Below are 26256 nucleotides of genomic sequence, written 5' to 3' on the forward strand. Positions count from 1 at the left end.
ATAACTTGTAATACACAGCTATTTGCATGCCTTCTCTCCCATGAGATGGTGAACCCTTGTGAAGCAGAGACTGGCTTTTGTCTTTCTTTGTATCCCCAATGCTTAGAATATAGCACCTAGCACATAGCAGATGCGCCATAAAAGTTTTTGACTGACAAACTTCCCATGAACTGTACGGTTTTTGAAGAGTCTTTGTCATGTTCTGGGCTCAGTATGATTACCCACACTGAAATTACATCAATATATAGGAGTGTCTAAAAAAAGGCAACTACAAATAAACTTGCCATTAATGGGGAATCCATGTAGGCAGCCTGAAAGACAAAGCCTTTTGGGTTTAAAAGTAAATAAAACAGTAAAGAGGAAGAGAAACCAAAAGATATTTATCTCTGTATTAAAGATATTCCCAGGTGAGAAAGGGGAATGTGGCAACGATCAATGAATATCTTCTCTTATTCCAACATCAAGTGGGTTGCCGCAATCTGGAAATAGCCAGAACAGGAGGCACTGGGACCTTTGAGAAAAGCAGTGACATGAAGATTCTGAGAGACAATGAAGAACTGATTCAATAGTTTTGCAAACACCTATGGTGGTGACCATGTGTCTAAAGAGAAGGCCAAACTGTCAAGGTTCAGCAAATAAATATGAGTAGTAAGGGTGAGGGAACGATTGAGGATGTCTGAGATTTCGTAACATTTTATTATTTGTACAAATAGAAATACAAAAGTTAGGAAGAGTGAATTTGGTGAGAATAATAGGAACTGATTCATCCTTTCTGAAAAACAACTTAGAAATGTATTCATTAAGTACTGCATATAGAACAGCTGGAATAATAATTAATGGGTATTTTGATTCTCTCTCTCTCTCATTATATATATATATATATATATGTTAAGTATCTGCTATATGCCAGGCACTGTGTAAGTACTAGGGATACAATGAAGCCAAAAATAGTCTCTATCATCAAGACACTTACAATTTGATGGGGGAAACAACATACACATATGTACAACAAAATGAGTTATATAGAGGATAAATAGAAAGTAATTAAAAGGGGAAACAGTGGAAATAAGACTAGGGAAAGTTTCCTACATAAAATGGGATTTTAGTTGGGACTTAAAAGAAAGTCAGAGAGATCAGGAGTCAAGCAAAGGAGGGAGAGCATTCCAGGTAATGGGGAATATCCAGAAGAACTACCTGGAGGCAAGAGATTATATCAGGGAATAAGGTCTAAGAAGACTGAAAAGTTAGGAAGGAATTGGATATTTTGCTTTTGCACGTGGAAGTGAAATGGAGCCACAGAAATGTATTGAGTAGAGGGATGACAGGAATAGTCCCGAGCTTTAGGAAAATCACTTTAGTGGCTGAATGGAGGAAAGATGGAGTGAGGTGCAGATTCACCCACCAATCAGTACAAAAGTCTAAGTGTGAGGTGAGGGCCTGTATCAGCTGGGGGCAGTGCCAGAGGAGAAAAGGGGGCATGCAAAGGTAAAATCAGTAGATCTTGGCAACAATTTGAACAGAGATAGAGTAAAGAATCCAGGATGTTTCCCTACGTTGCAAGATTAAGGGACTAGAAACATGGTAATGCCCTCAAAAATGATAAGGAAGACAGGAAAGTAAGGAGTTTAGGGGGAAAGATGATTCAGATATAGTTAGTTTAAGATGTCTACTGGACATCCAGTTTGAGATGTGAGACTGGAGGTCAGCTGAGAGTTAAGAGCCAAAGAGAAAGATTTGAGAATCATTAGTAGAAAGACAGTCATTAAATCCACAGTAGCTTTTAAAATCAGCAAGTAAACTGAACTCTGAGGGGTCATTTATGATTAGAGGGTGTGATCTAGATAAGGGTATAGCAAAAGGAGACAAAGGAGTGATCAGATAGGCAGGAGAACTAGGAAAAAGTGGTGTCCTGAAAACTTAGACAGAAAAGAGTATGAAGGAGAAGAGAGTGATTAACAGTGTCAAAGGTTGCAGAGAGGCTGAGTAGAATGAACATTAAGAAAAGGCTACTAAATCTGGCAACTAAGAGATAACTGTTAACTTTGGAGAGGGCAGTTTCAGTAGAATGATAAGGTCATAAACCAGATTATAAGGGGTTATGAAGAAAATGGAAGGAACTAAAAGTAAGAATGGAGATAAATGGAGAGTAATTTATTGAAAGAGACAGGATTGAATGGGATCGCTTTTATAGGTAGAGGAAAGCCTTAGTAAGGAGTACGTACATTTTATCATGTAAAACAGAAATGAAGGAGAGTGCAGAAGAAGGAATCTGAGTGAAGGAAGAAGAAGAGGGGAAATGACAAAGGTCATGCTAAATGGCCTCATTTTTTTTTTTTTCTGTAAAAATGAAGCAAGACTCTCAGCTAAGAGAGTGGGGGAGAATTAAGGAGGGATGAAAAGGTTCTGAAAAGCCAAAGTAGAGAGTGGGATAGTGATTTGATAAGGGAAGTATAATAGGATTGCCTAACAGCAATAAGGGACGAGATGAGGTTGTGAAACAGTCAGAATTGTTGTGTGATTTAACCAAACATTATATAGGAAAAGAGAAAGATGGCCAATGGTACAAAGAGGTATGTCAACACAAGCAGGATATTTCAAGGATAGTGACACCTTCATTAAAGGTAAAAGGCAAACCAGTAACAATCCCAGAATCTGAGAATTTGAAGGGACTTCAGTGATTAAAAGCAGAATAAATTGGTATTATTACTAAAACCAATTATCTTTCCTAATGTAGCTCAAGATGATAATAGCTTTGGAGAATGCTACATCACATAGCTGACTCATACTGAATTTATAGGTCCCTAAAAAACTCCAGATCATTTTCAGAGCAATTCTCCACTCAGGTTTCCCCCATTTCACCATTATGGATCCTTAAAAAAAATTTTTTTTATCTTAGAAAAAGCAGCACTATGCTTTAGTCTAAGAAGATTCCTTGGGATACTGACTCGTCCAGTATCATAGCAGTTCTTCTCCATTTGGGATCATCTGTAAATGTGATAAGCATAGCAAATGATATTAGAATTAGCAAAGTCATTTTCTGGTCCATGGGACAGTCCACTTAATAATGTCTCATGGAAAAGAACAGAGAAACTTCTGTTTTGTAGCAGCCCAGCAGCACTGTGGGTATCTCTTTGTACAAACAGCTTTTTCTTGTACCTAGATCTAAAAAAGCAAATTGCTAGTAATTGGGGGTGAGGAGATGGGAAGGGGAATCTAAGAAACAATCATAGCTATTGTTTGTTTCTAACCCAGTATTTCCTCTTCATTGAATGTAACCCACACATGTACACTAAGGACAAGTCTTTCGCTTTATTCCAATTATTCACTTCAAAATTTTTCTGTGGTAGAATGGGAAGACTGTTGAATTTGGAATATATAGGTCTTGAGTTCAAATCCCCATTCTATTTTCTACCTGTGTGAACAAAACTAGCCACACATCCCCACTATGGCTCTTGGTTTTCCTATGTGTAAAATAAGAAGGCTGGCCTAGAAAGCCTGGAAGGTCTCCTACACTTCTCTATCAATAATCCATAATGAAGGGAGGGAGAATGGAGAGAAGATATTCTTTATTTCCTTTTGTCCTTCATAATTGAAGATTTTAAAAGCTCTTTCCCTTTTTAAAAAGTCTGTCTTTATATTTTCAGAACAAAATAGTTTCTCCAAATATGATAATATATATAAACAAACAGCAGATAAGGTAAAAGTTAAAAAAACAAAACAAAAAAAAAAAACCACAGAAGCCATAAGCAAGTTGTCATGTTTCAGGTTTAGATCCCATTTAATTATTTTCCTTCATGTTAAATTACTATGTTAGTTGCTTTAAAATGCTTCAGTGCTATTCCAAGCACTATTTTAAATGCTACATACATAAACAGATTAGGCATATACATGCAGAAACAAATCAATAGAGTAGCACAGTACCCAATAAACCCAAAAACTCCAGTCCTATATTAAGGATTCTCAATTTGACAAAAATCGCTAAGAAAATGAGAAAGAGATCTGGCAGAGGTCTAAATAGATTCATGGCTTAAATCTCAAAAGTTATATATCATTAACAAAATAGAAAAACAAAGATGAAAATACCTTTTGCAACTATGAATAGGAGAAAAGAGTTCCAATTTGACAAAGAACAGAGGATTACAAAAAATAAAATGAACAATTTTGCTTACATAAATTAAGAAGGATTTATACAAACAAAATCAAAGCAGTTAAAATTAGAGGGCAAACAGTCAAGTAGAATAAAGTCTTTGCAGAAAGCTTCTCCGAAAAAAATCTGAAATCTATGAGAAAATAACAGAAATATATCATAAGACATATTCTTCAATAAATAAATGGTCAAAGGTTATTATTAATAGGCAGTCCTCAAAGGAAGAAATTCTAGCTATCAACAACCATAGCAAAAAAAAAACTGAAATCATCTCTAGAGAAATGCAAATTAAAACTAATCTCACAAAGTCTCAAATTCTATCTCACATCTATCAGATAGGCAAAGACAAGGGAGAATAAAAAAGGAAGGAGAGAGAAAGAGAGAGAAGAGGAGTTGTTGAAAGGACTGTGGGAAGACAGGTATATTAGAGCATTATTGGAGCTTTGAATTGATTCAATCCTTCTATAAAGCAACCATAGTTGAGAAGTCATTAAACTTTTTTATAATCCTTGACACCTCAAAGAAATTAAAGAAAGAGGGAAAAGTCCCATACATATACATATACATATACATATATATAGAAACATTTACTAAGCACTTGATACAAACAGAAAAGCAGAGAGAACCCTATTCTCAAGGAAGACAACATATATTAGAGGTTTTAATGTCACAGTGGATGAAAAGGTCCTATGGTCCTTAGGTATATCTGAAAAGCAGGTGGTAATACATCATTTTCCTTTTATTTCATTTCCATTCATAAAAATAAATCAGTTTCTCACACTGAACCATTTCATAATAGCAAGGACTTTGGAATGGTGGTGAGGAAATTCTTTTCTGTATCTTGCAACTGTGGCTGCAAGGGAGGCAGGAAAGGTGGTCTAAGGAGCACAACTATTCCCAAGGCTATAGGAGATTTACACTTAAAAATAACTTTTTCAAATGAATCTAAATATAAATCCTTATATTTCAGTATCTCTCTTTAGAGATGGGTGGGTGGTTAGGTTTTCTTAGAGTATTACATATAAATAATAATTTCCCAAGCAGAAATATTTTGAAATCCAGTTAGATGTTGTAAAATGTCAGTGTAAACACCTTCATTTTAACACTGTTATCATATGCAAAGGAATCATTATAAATGCACAGTAACTTCATGATCCAGCAGGTAGCAGAACTGTAGTCATAGATAATATGAATGCCTAGAGACGGATGAAGAAGAGAAAGCCAGAGAAACTAGAGAGAGATAGACTCAGAGACAGAGGGGAGTGGGAGAGAGAAACCAAGTGCTGGATCAATAGCCCTGAAATAATAAGCACATCATAACAAGGGACCTCGAGGGCTTAGGGTGGGTTCTTGAAGGAGAATTCATAAAAAGACATGAAAAAGAAATGCATAGTACAGGCTCACCTAAGAAGCAGTTTCTGGTATTTTGAACTCTTTGAAGGTAGGGAATTAAGTTCTTTATTTAGGTCTTTACAAAGAGCCTAATACATAACCAGCAATGACAGTCAACAGCACCTATTTGCCTCTCAGTAAGAATATAATTTGTTGAATAAAGGAGTGTATGAAAAGGGTAGAGAAGTACATAAGCAGTTGAACTGAGTCAAAATTAACAGCTCTCCATGACTAGTAGGGATGTTCCGTACCTGGTGACTGATTTGATGACCACAAATGTTCTGCCAGGTTCCACATAGTAATCACTATTTCTCAACCCTTAAGAACGATGAGTGGTTTTTTTCTTGTTTAAAAAAACAAAACAAAACTCTATGCAGATAGGAGTGTGAAAAATTACAAATGTTAAAGTTTAAGCCTCTAAAATAAGCTCTTTGCCAGTTTCTTCCTAACCACCACACAGTGAATCTTCATAAGAAACTAGAGGCCTTAACTCACTCACTAATGAGACTTGGAGGTCGGAGAAGAGAGAGAAGGGAACATTCCTGGATAAAGAGCAAAACTTACTCCAAAGGCAATCATGGCTACTTATTTCATTTACTACATTACTTATGTCTTAATTCCCTCAGTCAGCTCTAAAGTCTTTGGGTTTGGTTTTGTTTTGTTTTTTTGGTTGTTTGGATATAACTTTATTTGTGGGTTTTTTTTATTTACAAAGCATATGCATGGGTAATTTTTCCAACATTGACTCTTTCACAACCCTTCTGTTCTAAATTTTCCCCTCTTTCCCCCCACCCCTTCCCCTAGCTGGCAAGTAGTCCCATACATGTTAAATATGTTGAAATACATGTTAGATCCAATATATGTATACATATTTATACAGTTATCTTGTTGCACAAGAAAAATCAGATTAAGAAGGAAGAAAAAGAAGAACTAAGGAAGAAAACAAAATGCAAGCAAATAACAAGAGAGAGTAAAAATGCTATGTTGTGTTCCACACTTAGTTCCTACAGTTCTCTCTCTGGGTGTAGATGGCTCTCTTCATCACTAAACAAGTGGAACTGGTTTGAATCATTTCAATGTTGAAGAGGACCACGTCCATCAGAATTGATCATCACACGGTATTGTTGTTGAAGTATATAATGATCTCCTTGTCCTACTCATTTCACTCAACATCAGTTCATGTAAGTCTCTCCAGGTCTTTCTGAAGTCATCCTGCTGGTCTTTTCTTATAGGATAATAATATTTCATAGCATATACTATAGCTTATTCAGCCATTCTCCAACTGATGGGCATCCACTCAATTTCCAGTTTCTAGCCACTACAGAAAGGGCTGCCACAAACATCTGTTCACAGTTCCACCAACAATGTATCAGTGTCCCAGTTTTCCCATATCCCCTTCAACACTGGTCATTATCTTGTCCTGTCAATTTAGCCAATCTGACAGGTGTAAAGTGGCATCTCAGAGTTGTCTTAATTTGCATTTCTCTGATCAATAGTGATTTAGCTTCAAACTCTTTGAAAAAAAATCCTGACTCATTCTACCTAGAGTACCTAATATAGGGTCTTAGAAGATATTCAAACAGAAATGACATAGCTACCAGCTAATATAAAATAAACATAAACCACTTGTTAACAGATACTGATACTGACAAAGTACTACTATGGGGCATGGGGTCCAGCAATAGTTGGCACTTAAATGTACAATGGGGTTCATCAGTCCTCTGGCTGATGAATTGTGGCCTGAGGCCACAATTTTTAGTTTCCTGTTGCTTTTTAGTCTAAGTCAGAGCTTTTCAGATCGATGGGGAAGTGGCTTTGAAACTGGAGCCAGCATATGGAACTGAGGTCCAGCTCTGCAATTAAGTTCTATATGACATTAGAAAGTTAATTTGACTTTCTGGGCCTTAGTTTCCTCATCTCAAAAATAGCTGAATAGCCAGATGATTTGAAACAAGAATTCTTTTCTGTGTTGTGGACCTGGTGGTGAGCCTGTGGACCCCAGACCCCTTCTTAGAATCATGTCTTTTAATTAATAAAATAAAATGCAGATGATTAAAAAGGAAACTAATAATAGATAATTTCATTGATCCTCAGATAAGAACTCCTGATTTCAAAATACTCTTTCAAATTTAGATCATCTGTAAAGCTATGACAGTCATAAAGATCTGGAAGTTCTAAATTTAATGAAGTTTTAAGAACTAGAAATGTGAAATTCCCACATGAACAAAATTTATTAAGTACTTCATAGATGCAAGGCTCTGGAGATATAGTGACAGCAATGAAGGCAAGGCAAGAAGGATCTATTTAGCTTTTGCTTTGTGCCAGACACTATGCTAAATGGTGAGAGCACAAATATAAGTGATGAACAATGGAGGAGACACAAATATGAAGCTTCTTATGTCTCTTCTATCTTTTCTCCATGACTATGAACCTTGGGTATTTCTTTGCTGTACTATTTCTCCTCAATTGCTTTCTTGAACTTTCTGATATCCAGAAACTCATCATTCTATAATATAAAAACAAGTGTGAAACTCACAGCTCTTTGGCACTCCCTGCTCTTAGGCCCCTACATCCTTCTGGATGGAGGTTCTTCACAAACTCTGTGTTTAAGAGGTATGGGAATGTATTTTATCACTTTTCACATAGTTGCTTTCCTGGATCTTACGATCTCCAGAAACTCATCATTTTATAAGACAAAATACATTTACTTCTTTAGATCACTTTGCCACTTGGCTGTAGAACTTCATGCCAGGTAACTTCCCTTTCCACTCCTCCAGCACTCCCCTTCTCTCCCCTCTCCTATCACTTTTCATCTTTTTGTACGTGTTGTCTTTTCTGATTAGACAGAGAGCTTTCAAAAAGTTATCTTGTACATACCCTTTGACCCAGCAGTGTAATTACTGGGCTTATATTCCAAAGAGATCTTAAAGGAGGGAAAAGGACACATATATGCAAAAATGTTTGTGGCAGCCCTTTTTGTAGTGGCTAGAAACTGGATACTGAGTGGATGCCCATCACTTAAAGAATGGCTGAATAAATTGTGGTATATGAATGCTATGGAATATTATTGTTCTGTAAGAAATGACCAGCAGGATGATTTCAGTGAGGCCTGGAGAGACTTATATGAACTGATGCTCAGTGAAATGAGTAGAATCAGGAGATGATCAATTCTGATGGACGTAGCTCTCTTCAACAATGAGATGATTCAAACCAGTTCTAATTGTTCAGTAATGAAGAGAGTTATCTACATCCAGAGAAAGGATTGTGGGGAAATGAGTGTGGACCACAACATACCATTTTCACTTTTTTTGTTACTGTTTGCTTGCATTTTTGTTTTCCCTTTCAGATTTATTTTTTCTTTCTAGATCCAATTCTTCTTGTGCAGCAAGATAACTGTATAAATATGTATACATATATTGGACTTAACATATATTTTAACATATTTAACATGTATTGGACTACCTGCCAGCTAAGGGGGGAGGGAAGAGGGGAAAATTTGGAACAGAAGATTTTTTGCAAGGGACAATGCTGAAAAATTACCCATGCATATGTTTTGCAAATAAAAAGCTATAATAAATAATAATAATAAAAAAAAAAAGACCGAGCTTTGCGAAGGCAGGGTTTTCTTAAGCCTTTCTTTGTATGCTCAGCACTTAGTATAGTGCTTAACAATTAAATAAATGTTTATTAACTAACTGAAATAGATTAAAATGAAACAAAGATGAATTTGGGCCCCCCACTCCAAGGGACAGTACATCAGGAGAGAGGAAAGAGAAGGATATACATAAGGGTCCACATAAAGAAGCTGTCATCAAATTATTTCTTTTCATTTGCTTAAAAGCTGTGTCCACTCCTGTTAGAAAAATAGAACCCTCAAACGGAAGAACTTAAGGCCCTAACATTAGGTAGCATATGAATTCAGAGTTCAGCAAACAGAAGAGCAAAATTCTAGAGCCAATGATGGAAAGACTGAAAAAACAGAATGAAGGCCACTTCCAGGTTTAAATGACCATAAAGTCAGTGGGGAGAAAACATTGGAAGGCACAAGGTAATTGTGGTTTGTGACGCCCAGCTTTTCAAGAGAGGTACCCATTTTTTAAAAAATACAGAATATTTATAAAAAATAATACTTTCATTTGGACTGAAGTGCCTTAAATGAAGAAAACAGGATCTGACTCTGCTTTGTACATATAGTGCTTTTCATGAAGAATGACTACTAAGAAAAACATTATAAATGGCATAAAGTGAAAAGAATAGTTCTTAGTCATTGTCTTTATAACATTAAAGGTAAGATAAACAATGTCTATGGGGCATAAAGAGTAGAATAGTTAGCATTATCTAATTAGATAATCACCAAGTTGAAAAGACAGAATTAGAGACTATTTAAAACTTGTACTGTCACTATATAATCCCATTTTATTACATAAAAAGGGATTTGAAAAACAAAAAAGCCCACACAATGCCACTAATTTTCTTGCCTACTATTTAATGTAGAAGGTGCATTTTGGGTCTATACCACTGAGAAATTGAAATTTATGCAGATCTTTGTCATTTATCAAGCTCTGAGCCCAACAGCAACCTAGAGAGAGTGACAGTGCTGTCAAGCGAAGGAGCCAAGAAATGTGGGCATGGCCTCAACACAACATTTACACCAATAAATTAGAAAATCAACACATACATTCATGTGGATTCCATGCCACATCCTAAAAAATGGAAAAAAAAAAAAAACCTTAAGCAAAACATCTTTTAATTTCAATGCACAATCTGTATTCCTAACTTTATATAATCTAAATGTAGGGTCGGGGGAAAAAATTACTTTTTAGTCAGATCTAGGAGGATGATACTCAATTTGGCAACAAGCTTTTGTAGTAATTTCATGATACAGACTTGATTGTAATATATAAACCAAACCAGCTTCTAAACGTCAACATTATTCAATTAAAACTGTAAAATGGAATTTGGCCTTTAGATATTGAGTGATGTTTCTGAATGATTTACCATATCACATGAATATAAATAAAACTCAGTTAATATTTGGATTTAACTTGTTTCCTATTCATTTTAAATTTTAGAGAAATGATAAGCTTAGTATACTTCTCGAGAATTATGCTAGTATGGATAAACATATTATGCACTCTTTAGTTTTATATTAATATTTGAGGTATGCTATAAAATCAGACTAAACTTAATACCCTTTTTCACTGTGGTATAAATGCCAAAAATAACTGAATATAAAATATTCTTAATTATATTCTTCCCTAAATGCTCTAAATTAGAAAAAAAAATTTAAAGTGCTTTTCTTTCATATTAACAATTCTTGTTTCTTAGAAAGGAAAGTTATTCAATTGATAAAATCTGAGTGCTTCAGATATGGAAGATACAATGCGAAGTAAAATGTAACCCTATCTCTAAATAGTTTCCAATCTCCTAGGGGGAGCCAAGTAACTATGATACAAGGTAGGCTGAACTAGTGCCGACCAGTGTGGTCTGGTAAAGGAGATTTGAGAAGCCTGAGATAGGAAAATAAGTGTGAGTGTGATGTGAGTGTGAGTGAGTGAGAGAGAGAGAGAGAGACTGTGTGTGTGTGTGTGTGAAAGAGAGAGAGAGTGAGTGAGTGTGTGTGTGTGCGCAAGAGGGGGGGGGGAGAGGGACAGACAGAGAGGGGGGAAGAAGGAAGGAGGAAGGGAGGGAGGGAGAGAGGGAAAACAAGGGAGGGAGGAAAGGAGGAGGACAGAGAAAGGGCATTATGGCGGTAAGGACAGGAAGAATAAGCCAATATGGTAGGAGCCCTACAAAGCTGGCTTGAGAAAGCTTTGTGGGCAAAGGAAGCTTGAAAGCATCTGTCACTCAAACCTCTCCTGGAATTTGGTTTTCTACTTCTCAAGTTAATTTTTTGGTGGGGTGAAAGAAGACTTTCTTTGAAAACAAAAGCTTTACCTAAATATTTTTCCCCTTTAACATCAAAGTCATTTGTAAAGAGCCTCCTCAATCTTTGTCCTCCAGACTGAGCCCACTTTGATATTATATTGTGTATGACAGCTGCCTTGATCTACTTAGCTGTCTCCTATATATACTTCATATTCCATGTGGGAAAAGATCATATTTTACTGAATTACTTTTCATTTCTCCCAGGCTCCAAAGAATAGTACTATGCTCTCCTAAAGCTGACACTTAAGAAATATTCAATCACCCACCACTACCACCATTCCCATTCCCAGGACCCCTGAGAGTTTGTAAAGCTCTTTACCCAGTCTCTCATTCACACCTCAAAACAATTCTATAAACTAAGTGCTCTAGGCTTTGTTATTATTTGTAGTCTATGGAGCAGAAACTGAGGCTCAAAGAAGTGAGGAGACTTGTTGAGAGTCACAAACCTAATCTACGCTAGAGGCAGCATTCAAACTCAGGACATTGACTTCCAACCAAGGGCTCCCTGTCTATTTTAACCACATGTTCTCTGAAATGGATCAAGCCTAGCCTTAGGTGTGTGTGTGTGCCATTGATAAAGTTCATGAGCTGTCTGAGAGGATCTAGATGCCAACCTGCCTCCAAGGATTCACCGGAGAGCAAGAAGCTTCTTAAGATGGAAATAAAAATGTGTCAATAGGGCAGGAGGAAAAAATGTTCAACTTGGCATCAGTTTAGCTGTGTTCATTCAACTGATTCTGGCACTTAACTGCCCACGAGGTTCTGGCAAACTTTTCTGGACCTTAGGGAGTTGAACCAAATGATTTCATGTGCCCTTCTAGTTCTAAATCTTCTGCCTCAGTTCAAACTCCCAGAAATAGGATGAACTGTTTTCTGAGATGCTGAGACCACCTTTTCCCCTATTCACAGCTTCTAGTGGGAGTGGCTCATAAAGAACAGTGAAATTTCTATCCTATTCTATATTGTAGCCATTACTAAGTAAAGATCCTGAACAGTGTCTGAGGACATTGCTTCTATACTCTCATTAACTTCCTTAAGTTGAGACTCTCCCAAAAACATGCTTTCATAAGAATTAATTGAAAAGTGATCAAGAAAGACTAATAAGTCTAACCTATAAAATGCCAACATCAAGGCAAAGCATTTTTAAAAATAAGAGGATTCCCTTCTTTAAATAATAGTTTATCATTTTAACTGGATGTCATTTACCTAAAAGATAAATCTAAAAAAGAAGGCACTATTACAATTTTATCCACAAATTAGGCAATTTCTCAGGAAAGGCACATTGATAATTTACCTTAACAGGAAGATGTTTCTTTTAAAATAAATGAAAGTTAACAATGAAAAATCTTTCTTTTAAACTTTGACACATGAATATCAGTTATTTTTGAAATCCCGATAGTCCAAGGCACCATGCTCTTAATGTCTACTCTGTAAATCCTTAGAAAAACTTTGCAGTTGTAGTTCCCAACCACTATGATGGCATAAAACATCACAAAAGTACACGAAGGTAATAGACTAGGCAACAATTAATTATACATTATGTATAGTGCCTTAAAATTATAACAAGTCCCTTTAAAACAAGTAAACTTAACTGCCTCCCCCCGCCTAATCTTTTTAAAATTAAAGTTCAACACATCAATACTCAATCTTAGTCAAAGAAAAAAGCAGGAAAACTGTGTATCTCAAAAAAAAAAATCTTATAATTATTTCCCCTCAACTTGAAAAGTCAAAATATTAACATGTTAAAAGAAACCCTACTTCTGCTAAAAAATTAAGTGGAAGATGACTAAAACTTAATAATAAGTAAACAAGTTTTTATTTTCTAATTTCCATTAGCACATGTGGAAAAGAGCACTATGTAAGTATGAATTTCATTATTGACAAATCAAATCTTTTAGATAAGTAACCATTGTCAATGCTTGACATTTCAAAGATTTCCTTGAAATCTAGTTTGGCAGCTCCAAAAATCTGTCACAATTGCCAATAATATTTATAGCATTGAACGCTGTGGTAAAAAAGATGCATGTGCATTTGGATGTGCATTGCCATTTTCCTTTTTAACAAACAAAATACTCTATTTTTACTAACTTACCTTCCGCCCATCACTTGCATGGCAATTCACATTTAGAGGTGTCAGTAAAGCCATCAGTTTCTCTTCATTACCACTCCTAAAAAAGAAAATCAATCAATCCATAAAAAATAGTTTCATATGGCCACATACTGATATTTCTTACACTAAAATCTCTATTTGCTGTTATTTTTTTCACATGAATCGGAATTACTTGTATTTTCCAATGTCATCAGTATTTTTCCAAATAATCCCTCCCATTCTTCCTATTCCAGGATGTCCTAATAGAGCCTTGGGCTCTGGGCACCTCCGCCACAGACCTACACAAAGCCATTTTCTTGATGATCAAAATGAACTTCATACTGCTATCATGTGACCAATAGCATTAGAGCTGGAAAAATAAATAAAATGCTATGAAAAGGAAAAAGCTAGTGGTTAAAATTTAAAAGCTCTAAAAAACAAAAGAGAGAAAGAAAGATTTTTTCTGACTGAATATTTGCCATATACTTGCTACTCAGGCTTTCTTTGGAAAAAATCTCAAAGAAAAACATCCTGAAAATAAAGCTTGAAGACATAGGAATTGACAAAAACACGTTCTTAATATACTATTTAGTTCTAAAAACCTAGGTGTCTTAGAGGTATGAGACTTCCTGGCACTATCTAAGCCAATCTAATTAATAATGCTTATAACCAACACCATATTGAAAGATAATTTCATTAACCATCCTTACCCATTTATAACAAAGACAAAATCTTCAGAGCTGTACTGGCCAATCTAACCACATTATCTCATATGGTCAAAGCAAGACAGTGATAACATAACATATATACAGTTCCCCCACCCCCTTCTTCCTTTCAAATGCATTGTACTTACTTAAATTGAATGAAATCACTTACCTAGCAGCTTCTAGGAGTTCGTCCTTCTTGTATTCACCTAGATGATTGCAAAATATCATGCTGTTAGCATTTGGCAGAAGACAGATGAAGAAATGCAGCAGGCAGCAAATACAGAATTAAACAGAGGAAGAACGGGAGAAAAAAAAAAAAAAAGAGCCCACACCCCGCTGGGTGATGGAGCCGTGACGTGAGCCAGCTTGTGAAGCAGGCAGCATCACCAGTGCCTTGGAGACCGGCAGCAAATTGACGCAGCTTCTTGTCCAATCCTCCGATGAAATGGCTTGCTTCAGACAACCAATGAATGTGCAATCTTGGATCCAGAAACACATTCCCCTCTACTAACAGCAGGCCAGCGGAAGACAATGTCCCTTCCCCCCCTCCCCCCTCCCTTATTCAGGCTGTCACACTAGACTCGTGGAGCATAATCAATTCTGAAGCAAAAGCCAAACACAGTGCAGCTCTTTAAAGGGACAAAATATAACCATCTTTGAAACACTCCCTTCCTTATCCCCCTCCAAAATACACTCCTGATTTATTTAGAAGGACAAAGAAAGTTTGTTTTTAAGGTGGCTGTTATTACTTTGTAACTATCCATGCTGGGGCTTCACAGTCCCTAAATAAATTGCAAATAGAAGAAGCAAAGAAGTCTTGCCTTCATAGAGAGAGGATGGGTCTATAGGAGAAAAATCCAGGGAAACATGCACAGAATGGGATGACCCTTTTATAAGGCAGCTCTCCCCTACATCAGCAAACACAGGGAAATGCTTGGGATATGGCACCAAATGTCCTTTCCTTCCAGAGTTCTAATAGAGGATTTAGCACAATCTGGGGGTGGGCGTGGGCAATCCTTTAACAAACTTAATCCAAATGAAAGCAGAGTATTCTATCACCTGGCCAGGAACCAAAGCCTTCCAGTTGAGAGATTCTGGTCTAGTTTATTTTTTTTTTTAATTATTACATATAAAAGACTGGATTTTTGAATTCGCCATAATTTTAGCAACTCAATAGCCAAATTGTTTAGGGAATCAAAATACCAGGTTTCTTTTGTAATGTCAAGTGAAGGACAAAGGATTTTAAAAAATGTATCATTTGAAAAATGAGAAAGACTAGCCTGTGACTCAGCATTAATACATTGCCTCAGTTTGTTACATAATTAAAACAAAAATGATTTCCCCAAAGACTGTAAATATATGGAAGCATTTTTAAAATTCACTTTACAAAAGAAAAAGTCAGCAGAAGCAAAGGATGTTTTATTCTAAAAAACAATGGCATCAAACAGAAGTTTGTTTAAAATATGTAACCATTTACCTACAGACTTATTCCATGTTTTACTCTGGGACTACAGCAAGAGAGTCTCACCTGTGTGGCCAAATCCCATCAATCACTAGCCATACATCTGCACCTGGCTCTGTGTTGCCACCAGACCAAGATTAATTTAACATTAAGGAACCCTAACTATAGGCTTTTATATTTTTTAAAGAGTAGTATAAAAATCATTTAAATAAATGGGTGTCCAAACTTACAATTTGATGTAGTATGCCCAGACAGATCCAGGTTCAAAAATGGATTAAGGAGAGTTGACAGATCACTTCAACAACATGGTACAAGTTTCAAATCTGGCCACTAGTACCTACTAGCTAAGTTCAGAAAGCAGAACAGCTTTGTTATAAGGACACAAATGCATGATCACAAAAACTCAAATCAACTAGTTCATGTAGTCTTGATGTAGATCTACAGGTGGATTTCAGTTAGTCCTTGAACTAGAATGGGAAAATATTTTTTGTTTCAATATAACTGAATAATAATGTTTTATCTTATGCATTTAAAACTCAGTCTGAGAAGGGTTCCATTATGTTTCACCAAACTACAAAAAAGAATCCAAGACAAAAAAAGATTGAGAATTAAGAATATTTGATCCAGCCCAATATCATCATTCTATAGATGAGCTACCTAACATCCCCAAAAGGAAGATGGACTGCTTAAAAAGTACCACATGTTGTTAGTATTTGATGTTAGTATTTGAACTCATTTGCCCAATGTTATAAAGTACATGAATTAAAAGATCCTTCTTGAAAAACAGACACAAATTTAAAGAAGCAATAAGGCCTGATGTGAAATGTAATTACTTGAAACCTACAACCTAAATCTGTTTTAAGAATTGAAGGCTTCAGCTGACAAATGCTAGAGGGATACAGCGAAACCCATCTTAATTGCAAGGATATAATAATGCTAATATAAAACACAGCAAAATTATGACTACAGTAACACAACAAAGGATATTCACTTCCATCCTAAGTGCTTGTGTTTGTTTTGCAGTAAAAAAGAGATTTAAAAATCCCTTTTAGCTTACTATAACTTGTATTGTAAGCTAAGTTAGTAATGACATCATTAGATATGAAATGGGTCCCAAAGAATGAATAGGAGGGAACGAGAGTGTGTCCCTGTAAATCCTGGCATCATCTAAGATACCGGATCTCCTAATTCATACAATTTTATCTAGAAGCTCCATCTAAAACATCCATTCTAATGTGTCAATCTAGATACCATGTACTGTACAGTACTATGTATGTACAGTACATACATGCTTTACATAACAGCATATACAACTGTTGTTTTTAAATAAGAAAGCAAAAACCCTCTAAATTTTCACAGAAATCCACAACTGTGTGTACACAAAAGACATAGGTGTTAAAATGACTCTTTGTTCATTGTCTTCTGTGCTCTGGTTTTTAATTAGTATCTGCAATATATTCTAACATCCACTATCTGGTGCCCAAGGACCACCATCTATAAACAGCAAGAATTATTTTTCACATATAACCCTTCAAGAACCAGGAACATAATGAATTCAAAGCTTCTCACAACACTGACAACAAATCTGAGCAACTTATTTTTAATCATTCAACCTCCAGGCTTTTTCCTGTTTGGTGAGGAGCTGAAAATATTCTGGCTATGATGCTCTATGGAGCATTTATATTCTGTAATAATACACAGATAAAAATTTGCAATAGATCAGCCAGGGAGGAAACTCTACAATTACAGTCAAGATAATAACATCCAGAAATGGTGAGAATAAATAGGTTAAAACATTTTTTTTATTTGATTAAAAAAATTAAGTGGAATTTTTTTTTAAATGAGCACCCCTCCCCACAAAAGAGTGTAATTTCCTATCAACTCTCCAAAAAGTTTAGAACTACTTTTATTGCTCCTTACATATGACAAAATAGAGGTGAAAGAAACTATATTTATTTCTTCTGCAATCAAACAAGTATTTCTTATAAATCATACAGTCTGTCCTCAAGGAGTTTCCATTCTGTGTGAACATGTGCAGAGAGATGTGTGTACTTCCTAATCACATCCTGGAGCTTCCTAAGTGACTAAAGACACCTGATCAGCTCATCCTTGGGCGGGAAACCAATCCTTTGTCTAGGACCCCCACCCTGCTTCCTTTCCTATTGCTATATATACTGTACTGTTGCACTAATAAAACGAGGCTTGATCAGAAAAAAAAAAAAAAAAAAAAAAAAAAAAAGGCAGGAACATACTCAGTGGGGAGAGGGGAGAGTACTTTCTTCCCCCACTCCTGCCCCCTAGGAAAAAAACTTCCCTCAGGTTCCCCACTCAATGTCCTACATGGGGATCCTTTTCAAGATTTAACCCATCAGTTTATTTACTTTCTTCCCAAATCTACCCATTTCCAAACCTTCTCTTTCCAAGCTGAAAGAAAACACTGTACTAACAGGGGACATAAAAAAACCAAAAAACCAAAAAAAACACCAATTTATTGGTCAGGGACCCTGATCTGGGCACTGAAGGGAGGCAGTTAAGAAAGTCTTCCAGGAATGAGGGGCAGCCAAAGCAAAAGGCTGGTGGGCTGCAACGAAACATTGAGAATAAGTGGACCTATTCGACCTGAACAGAGTGTATGTAGTATTTGTATGTGTGTCCATGTACATATATGTGTTTGAGAGAAGTCAGGATGAACAATAAAAGACAGATTTGTAAAGACAAGGTACCAAAATTTTCTTTTGACTCTATGTACATTTGGGAGCCACTGAAGCTTACACAAGAAAGTGATACAGTCAAATGTGATATATGAATGAGAATTTTGCAACTGATAGCGGCCACCTTGGGGACGAGAAGGAAAACAATTATGGGTAACAGTTTAGATAAGAGGTGATCAGAATCTGAATGAAGATGTTGGTCATGAGGGAGAGAAAAGGAAGCCTGCCCAAGATGCTGCAGAGGTGTAATCAATAGAATTTGAAACTCCTTGGATATGGGGGTTTGAGGGAAGTAAGGAAAAGTAAAGGGTGACCTGAATAATTATTGGGGAAAGATGGTGGCATAGTAAATAAGAGTTCTGGGTTTGAAGTCACATGCACCATCAGGTACTGATGAGCAGTGTGACTCTGGACAAGTTAATCTCTGCCTCAATTTCCATATCTGTAAAAGGAAGATCATAATGCCTACCTTCTCAGGGTTGTTAGATCGAATGAAATATTTGTAAAGTATTTTGCAAATCTTAAATCCATATAGAAATGCTAGTTATTGTTATGATTATCTTAGTACATTAAAGAGAGGGAAAGTTACCAACCCATCATTCTCTCTCACTCTTCTCCCTATCATAGTTAAATTCTTAGGAAATACTGCTTCTACTTTCTCTTCCTTAGATCACATGGTTTTTGTTTTTTGGTTTTTGCTGAGATAATTGGGGTTAAATGATTTGCTCAAGGTCACACAACTAGAACGTGTTAAGTGTCTAAGGCCAGATTTGAACTCAGGTCCTCCCTACTTCAGGGCTAGTGTTCTATCCACTGTACCACCCCACCTTAGATCACCTTCTTACAAAATTTGCAGTCTGGCTTCCAACTTCAACAAATAATATTCTCCAAAGTTAATGATGATCTAATTTTCAAATCTAATGGTGGCCCTTTTAAAAAATTTTTAATTAAAACTTTTTATTTTAAAAATATATACATGGATAATTTTCAACATTCACCCTTGTAAAACCTAGTGTTACAAAAAAATTTTTCTCCCTTCCTCCCTACCCGCTCCCCTAGACAGCAAGTATTCCAATATGTTAAACATGTGCAATTCTTCTATACATATTTCCACAAATATCATGCTGCACAAGAAAAATCAAACAATAAAAAGATTGAGAATGCTATGTTGTGATCCATACTCAGTTCCCACAATCCTCTCTGTAGGTGTAGATGGCTTTCTTCTTTACAAAAATCATTAGAACTAGTCATCTCATTATCGAAGAGAGCCATGTCCACCAAAATTGATCACTGTATAATCTTGCTATTGCCGTGTATAATGGTCTCCTGGTTCTGCTCATTCCACTTAACATCAGTTCATATAAGTCTCTCCAGGCCTTTCTGAAATCATCCTCCTAATCATTTCTTATAGAACAGTAATAATTCACAACATTCATATACCATAACTTATTCAGACATTCTCCAGCTGATGAGTATCCACTCAGTTTCCATTTTCTTGTAATGGCCCTTTCTTAATCTTCCTTTCTGCAACATCTCACACTACCGAGCATCCTCTCCATAGCCATCATGACACAGTGTGAATAGAAAGTTAGCTTCAGAACTGGATACACATATAGTGGCTGTGTCCTTGTAGTAAATCACTTAACTTCTCCTTGTTCTGAGCAACTCTCTAGGATATCAAACTTCAGAGAAAGTACTGGCCTGCACTGGTAGAAACAGCTTTCCTTATACAGGCAGGACTCTTTAAGAGTCAATGAAATGATAAGTCTAGCTCCTATCATATTTGGCTTTCAGATTTGAACCTATGGGAGTTGATAAGATCATTAAAAAGGAAAAAAGAGGCCTAGAAAAGAATCCTTATGTATGCCTGCTCAAAGAGATAAAAAATGAACGTCAAAGAGACAGAAAAAAAACTGAGACCATTATGTAAACACAGCCAGTTTTTAGGATCTGAATAAATAAAACCAAGAGCCATTTTCCAATGGATAAATGTTCAAAGGATATGAAAAGACAATTTTCAGACGAAGAAATTAAAGCCATTTCTAGTCATAAGAAAAAATGCTCTAAATCACTATTGATTAGAGAAATGCAAATTAAGACAACTCAGATATCACTACACACCTCTCAGATTGGCTAAGATGACAGGAAAAGATAATGATAAATGTTGGAGGGAATGTGGGAAAACTGGGACACTGATACATTGTTGGTGGAACTGTGAACTGATCCAACCATTCTGAAGAGAAATTTGGTAAAGGGCTATCAAATTATGCATATCCCTTTGATCCAGCAGTGTTTCTACTGAGTCTGTATCCCAAAGAGATCATAAAAAGGGGAAAAGGTTCTATGTGTGCAAAATGTCTATAGCAGCCTTTTCTATAGTAGCAAGGAACTGGAAACTGAATGGTCTGGAGAAACTTACATGAATTGATGCTAAGTGAAAGGAGTAGAACCAAGAAAACATTGTACACAGCAACAATAAGATTATGTGAAGGTATTGTGATGGACTTGGTTCTTTTCACCAATGAGGTGATTCAGACCAATTCTAATAGACTTGTGATGGAAAGAGCCATGTGCATCTAGAGAGAGGACTATGGGGACTGAATGTGGATCACAACATAGTATTTTCACCTTTGTTATTGTTTGCTTGCTTTTTTTCTTTCTTTTTTCCCCCTTTTGATCTGATTTTTTTGGTATAGAATGATAAATGTGGAAATATGTTTAGAAGCACTACACATGTTTAATCTATATTGGATTACTTGCTGTCTAGGGGAAGGAATAGAAGGGGAAAGGAGAAAATTTTGGAAGACAAGATTTTGCAAAAGTGAATGTTGAAAACTATCTTGGCATGTATTTTGAAAAATAAAAAGCTATTATTATTATAAAAAAGGATAGGAACAAACAGTTCTCATTACAAACTAGTAACAAACATGAGAGATTATCCCAGATTACTAAAAAGAAAAGTACAAGTCAAAACATCTTGGAGGTTTGACAGTAACACTGACCATACTGTCAAAGGTAAAAAAACAATACACTTTTTTTTGGAGTTATGGAACTGGCCCAAATATTATTCTAAGAAACTGGCTAAATATCCTTACCCTTTAATCCATAGATCCTACTGACACACACATATATGCCGAGAAAATTAAAGACAAAAAGAACAATCCCTAATAACTCCCTTCCCTATATGTATTTCGATCCTCTCTGTCCTAATGAAGAACTAGAAATAAAACAGATGTCCATTCATTGAGGAATGGCTACACAAACTATGATAAATAAATTTAATGAAATATTGTTCCATGAAAAGAAAATATGAATATGAAGAATACAGAAAGGCAAGAGAAAATTTATGAAGAATTGATGATGATGAGTAAGTAAATCAAGCAGAATCAGGAAAATAATAAATATAATATCAACAAAAACTTTAAAAACCAGAAAATGAACTGCACATTCAGAAATTACAATGACTAAGCTTGGCAACAAAGGGAGAAGAGAAAATGCAGAGAGGGACAATGTTGCTATGGGACTGTAAAATGTCATGCTCATGGAGAGAGACATCATGACAACAGATAAAAGTGATTTAGAGTAAAAAAAAATATTGGTTTAAAATCAGCCTCAAATGTTTACCAATTTGTGTACCCTGGAAAGTCACTTAACTTCTTATCCTCAGTTTCCTAACTGGAAAAATGGGGATAATAATAACAGCTCTCCAACAGGTTCGTTGTAAGAATTAAATGAGATAATATATGTAATGAGTTTTGCAAGCTTCAAGGTACTATATACATTTTATTTATTATTCCTTTTATTGGTTTGTCTTCTTTTAGGTATGTAGGTGAGTGGGAGATATTCAGCAACAAGACAGTAACAAAATATATCAATTAAATCCCTTTAAGAAATAATTTCAAATTTGAATTTCCTTAACCATATCAAAATCAAAATAATTACACTAAAATAACTTATTACATATTATTCTTAAAGACTCAAGCAGAAGAGACTGAATAAGCACTCAGATAGGAAACAGAATATGTAACTACTGATCTCATTTTCGAAATTTTTTTGCCTTTTCTTTGAACATCTTTCATTATTCTTCTGAAGAGAAAAAAATTGTACATAAGAATCAGTAGACAGTAGGGTCAAATACTGGCTCTAACCCAGATGTATAAGCTCAGTCAGGTCAGACCCCTAATTTCATTCTCTCATCCTGAGTACACTACTGTAAAATAGAATTAACCTTATCTTAGAGGGTTGTTTGAATTCTGTTATCTTAATGTTAAAATCTAACAAAAATGTGAGATTTATTGATAACTAAAAATGATATTGCTGTTTCAGTAGAACAGGGTGAAGTTTTGGACTTAGAATTCTAGATTTGGAAAGGAGTAAACTAGAAGACCCTTTCCTGTTTTTAAGGAAGCTCAAGGTCTCCCTTTAATACCATCCAGAGAAGGTACAACTGATTGCTGAAATGAGACACAAACTTGGAGAACCTGACCAGCACTAGACTCTACATATATAGCCCACTTGCCCATTAGCAACTATTAAAATACCAGCAGAAAAACACTCCTTATAGATAGTGATGATTTTTTTCTCAATCAATCAATCAAAATTTATTAAGTATTTACTAAGTATCAGGCACTGTGCTAAGTGCTGGGGATATAAAAAGAGGCAAAAATTAGTCCTGGTCCTCAAGAAACTCACAATTTAATGGAGGAGACATACAAGTACAAACAAACAAGTTGCATTCAGGATAATTAGGAAATCTCAGATGGAAGGTATTAGAATCAGGGATTGGAAACTTTCTATAAAAGTTGAGATTTTATGTTTGTGGCAGCCCTGTTTGGAGTGGCTAGAAACTGGAAAATGAATGGACCCCCATCAATTGGAGAATGGTTGGGTAAATTGTGGTATATGAATGTTATGGAATATTATTTTTCTGTAAGAAATGACCAGCAAGATGAATACAGAGAGGCTTGGAGAGACTTACATGAACTGATGCTAAGTGAAATGAGCAGAACCAGATCATTATATTCTTCAACAACGATACTGTATGAGGATGTATTCTGATGGAAATGGATTTCTTCGACAAAGAGAAGATCTAACTCAGTTTCAATTGATCAATGATGGACAGAAGCAGCTATACCCAAAGAAAGAACACTGGGAAATGAATGTAAACTATTTGCATTTTTGTTTTTCTTCCCGGGTTATTTCTACCTTCTGAATCCAATTTTCCTTGTGCAACAAGAGAACTGTTCGGTTCTGCACACATATATTGTATCTAGGATATACTGTGACATATATAACATGTATAGGACTGCTTGCCATATGGGGGAAGAGGTGGAGGGAGAAGGGGAAAAATTGGAACAGAAGTGAATGCAAGGGATAATGTTGTAAAAAATTACCCTGGCATGGGTTCTGTCAATAAAAAGTTATTAAAAAAAAAAAAAAGTTGAGATTTTAGTTGACATTTAAAGGAAGGCAGGGAAATCAGTAGGTAGATGAGAATGAAAAGTGTTCCAGACACAGAAAAGTCAGAGAAAATGCCTGTAGCCAAGAGATGTTCATAAGGGAGTATCTTGAAAACATAAATAGAGTATCAAGGAGGAAAGGATGATTGTCAACAGTGTCAAAGCTTGCAAAGAGGTCAAGGACATTCAAAGTATTGAGAAAAGGCCATTGGATTTGGCAATTAAAAGATCGCTAGTAACTTTACTAGCTGCAAGTGCTAGGGAGCACAGGAGACAACCTACAATAAAGAGAATTCACTGGGGTCTGCTGTCTCACATCTCACATTTGTGTTTTATACATGTTTACTGCTGATGGCTATCCAACCAATGTAAAGCACAAAACTTTTTACTTCCTCCTAAAAGTTTCAACAGCTAGATTTAAGTTTATATAAGTTAAAAGTCCTCAACCAGGAAAGCTCATTTGGCTTTAATAACAAGTTAGGCAATCAAGTCAATAAATAATTAAATACCTATTAAGTGCCAGGCACTGTGCTAAATGCAAAGCATATAAAGAAAGACAAGGGAGTCCCTCTGCTCTCAAGGAACTCTTTTAATGAGATGATGTGTCAAAAAAAAAAAAAAAGAAAAAGAAAAAGAAAAGTACAACTACAACACAGATAGGAAGAATTGGAACTAGTAAGCAGAGATCTGGGTAAGAGATCTTAGATGCTGACTGTCCCCCACTGGTTATCGATCATGATCATGGGACCACAAACTGAGAGTTAGAAGAGAGAGGGAAGTAATTGATAACAAACACTTCCTTATTTTACAAGTGAAGACAGAGAGGCACAGAAAGGTTAAAGGACTTCCCTGGGGTCACATAGCTAGTATCAGAGGCAAGATCTGATCTCAGGACTTTCTGAAACCCAGTCCACTATTCTCTCCACCACTTGACCAATCCAAAGATGTAAAACAATTTTTAATAAGAATGATTTGTTCACTCATGCTTGTCACAGGCAAACAAATAAGCTTTTACTTTATTTTGCTAGAACCAGATTTCCTATTCATTTTCTGACTCCCATCTCCAAGATTTGCCCTATCCTTTACCTTCAGTGGGGACCTTTAGAAGTCAACTTCCTCCATTACTATGGAAACCCTTGTAGTGCTCCCTAATATAGGTGTCACCAACATTTAGCAAATTACCTGGGCACAGAGTAAGCACTTAATAAATGAATGCTCTAAGTGATTACTGAAGACCTAGGAGTTATTGAATTACTTTTGCTCTCTGGGGCTCGATGAATTTTTCAGAGCATATAATATTTACAATCAGCAGTCAGGAAAATATGAGTTCAAATTCTGCTTTAAATAGCAGACTGATTCTAGGAAAATCTCTTAACAACTCTGTGAATCAGTTTCCTCATCTGAAAGAGATAACAATAGTACTATCTCCTAAGGTTGTTGCAAAGACAAATGAGTTAATATAAAACACTGCAAATCTTAAAGGCCATAATAGATATTACTAAGTCAAAAATCTCCAGTGCTTCACCTTTCCCCAGCTTGCATATTATAGCCTTGATAGCCTTACATATCATTTTAGTGCCTTACATGTGACAAAGTGAACACAACTGATATAATGACTACCTGTATTTTCAGATGGCACCTAAGTGATGCAGTGGATAAAATGCCAAGCTGGGAAGCAGAAAGACTCATCTTCCTGAGTTCAAATCTGGCCGCAAAACCTTACTAGCTGTGTGATCCTGGGCAAGTCACTTAACCTTGTTTGCGTCAGTTTCTTCATTTGTAAAATGAGGTGGAGAAGAAAATGACAACCACTCCACCATCTTTGCCAAGAAAATCCTAAATGGAGTTACAAAGAGTCCTATATGACTGAACAACAACATAATTCCAGTTATGGTGGACTGTGAACTTTTAAAGACATTCCTGGTCTTCAAAGCTCTGCTTAAGTACCATTCTTTTCCTAATCCCTCCAGTTATTAATTGTCATGTCCTCCCTTCACAAAAAAAAAATTTGTTTTACACACTATAAATATACTTGGTATCTTTTCATATGTACTCACAACTGATTTTCCTCCCTATCCCCTTAGAATGTAAACTCCTCAAAGACAAGCAATATCTTGGTTTCACCTCTGTAATTCAAGTGCCAAATTGGGCCTACAGCAGACACTTAAATGTTTACTGATTCCCAAAGTTTTTTGGGAAAAACTTGGCTATGAATCTGAACTATCTTAGTATTTACCCACAGATATTAAGAAACTTAAAGTCACAATACAATAATCTTCCAGAAGCAAAATGGTACAAAAGACAAAGTACACACCTCAAATATGGTTTACCTGGCTTTCCTCTGAGAGATGACCTAGATCA

General features: G+C 35.9%; 1 protein-coding gene across 2 annotated transcripts in view; it reads right to left on the minus strand.

Moving 5' to 3' along the window:
* The window catches only part of TNKS (tankyrase), a 211921-nt gene that overhangs the window by 85155 nt on the left and 100510 nt on the right, over positions 1-26256 (minus strand). For both annotated transcript variants that reach the window (XM_023505653.2, XM_031943163.1), the window contains exons 4-5: positions 14433-14469; positions 13560-13635 (exon numbers count right to left, since the gene is read on the minus strand). In XM_023505653.2, the coding sequence (XP_023361421.2) occupies positions 13560-13635; positions 14433-14469 (113 nt within the window). The remainder of the gene's footprint in view (positions 1-13559; positions 13636-14432; positions 14470-26256) is intronic.

The sequence above is a fragment of the Sarcophilus harrisii genome, chromosome 6, assembly GCF_902635505.1.
Source record: "Sarcophilus harrisii chromosome 6, mSarHar1.11, whole genome shotgun sequence".
Taxonomy (NCBI): Eukaryota; Metazoa; Chordata; class Mammalia; order Dasyuromorphia; family Dasyuridae; genus Sarcophilus; species Sarcophilus harrisii.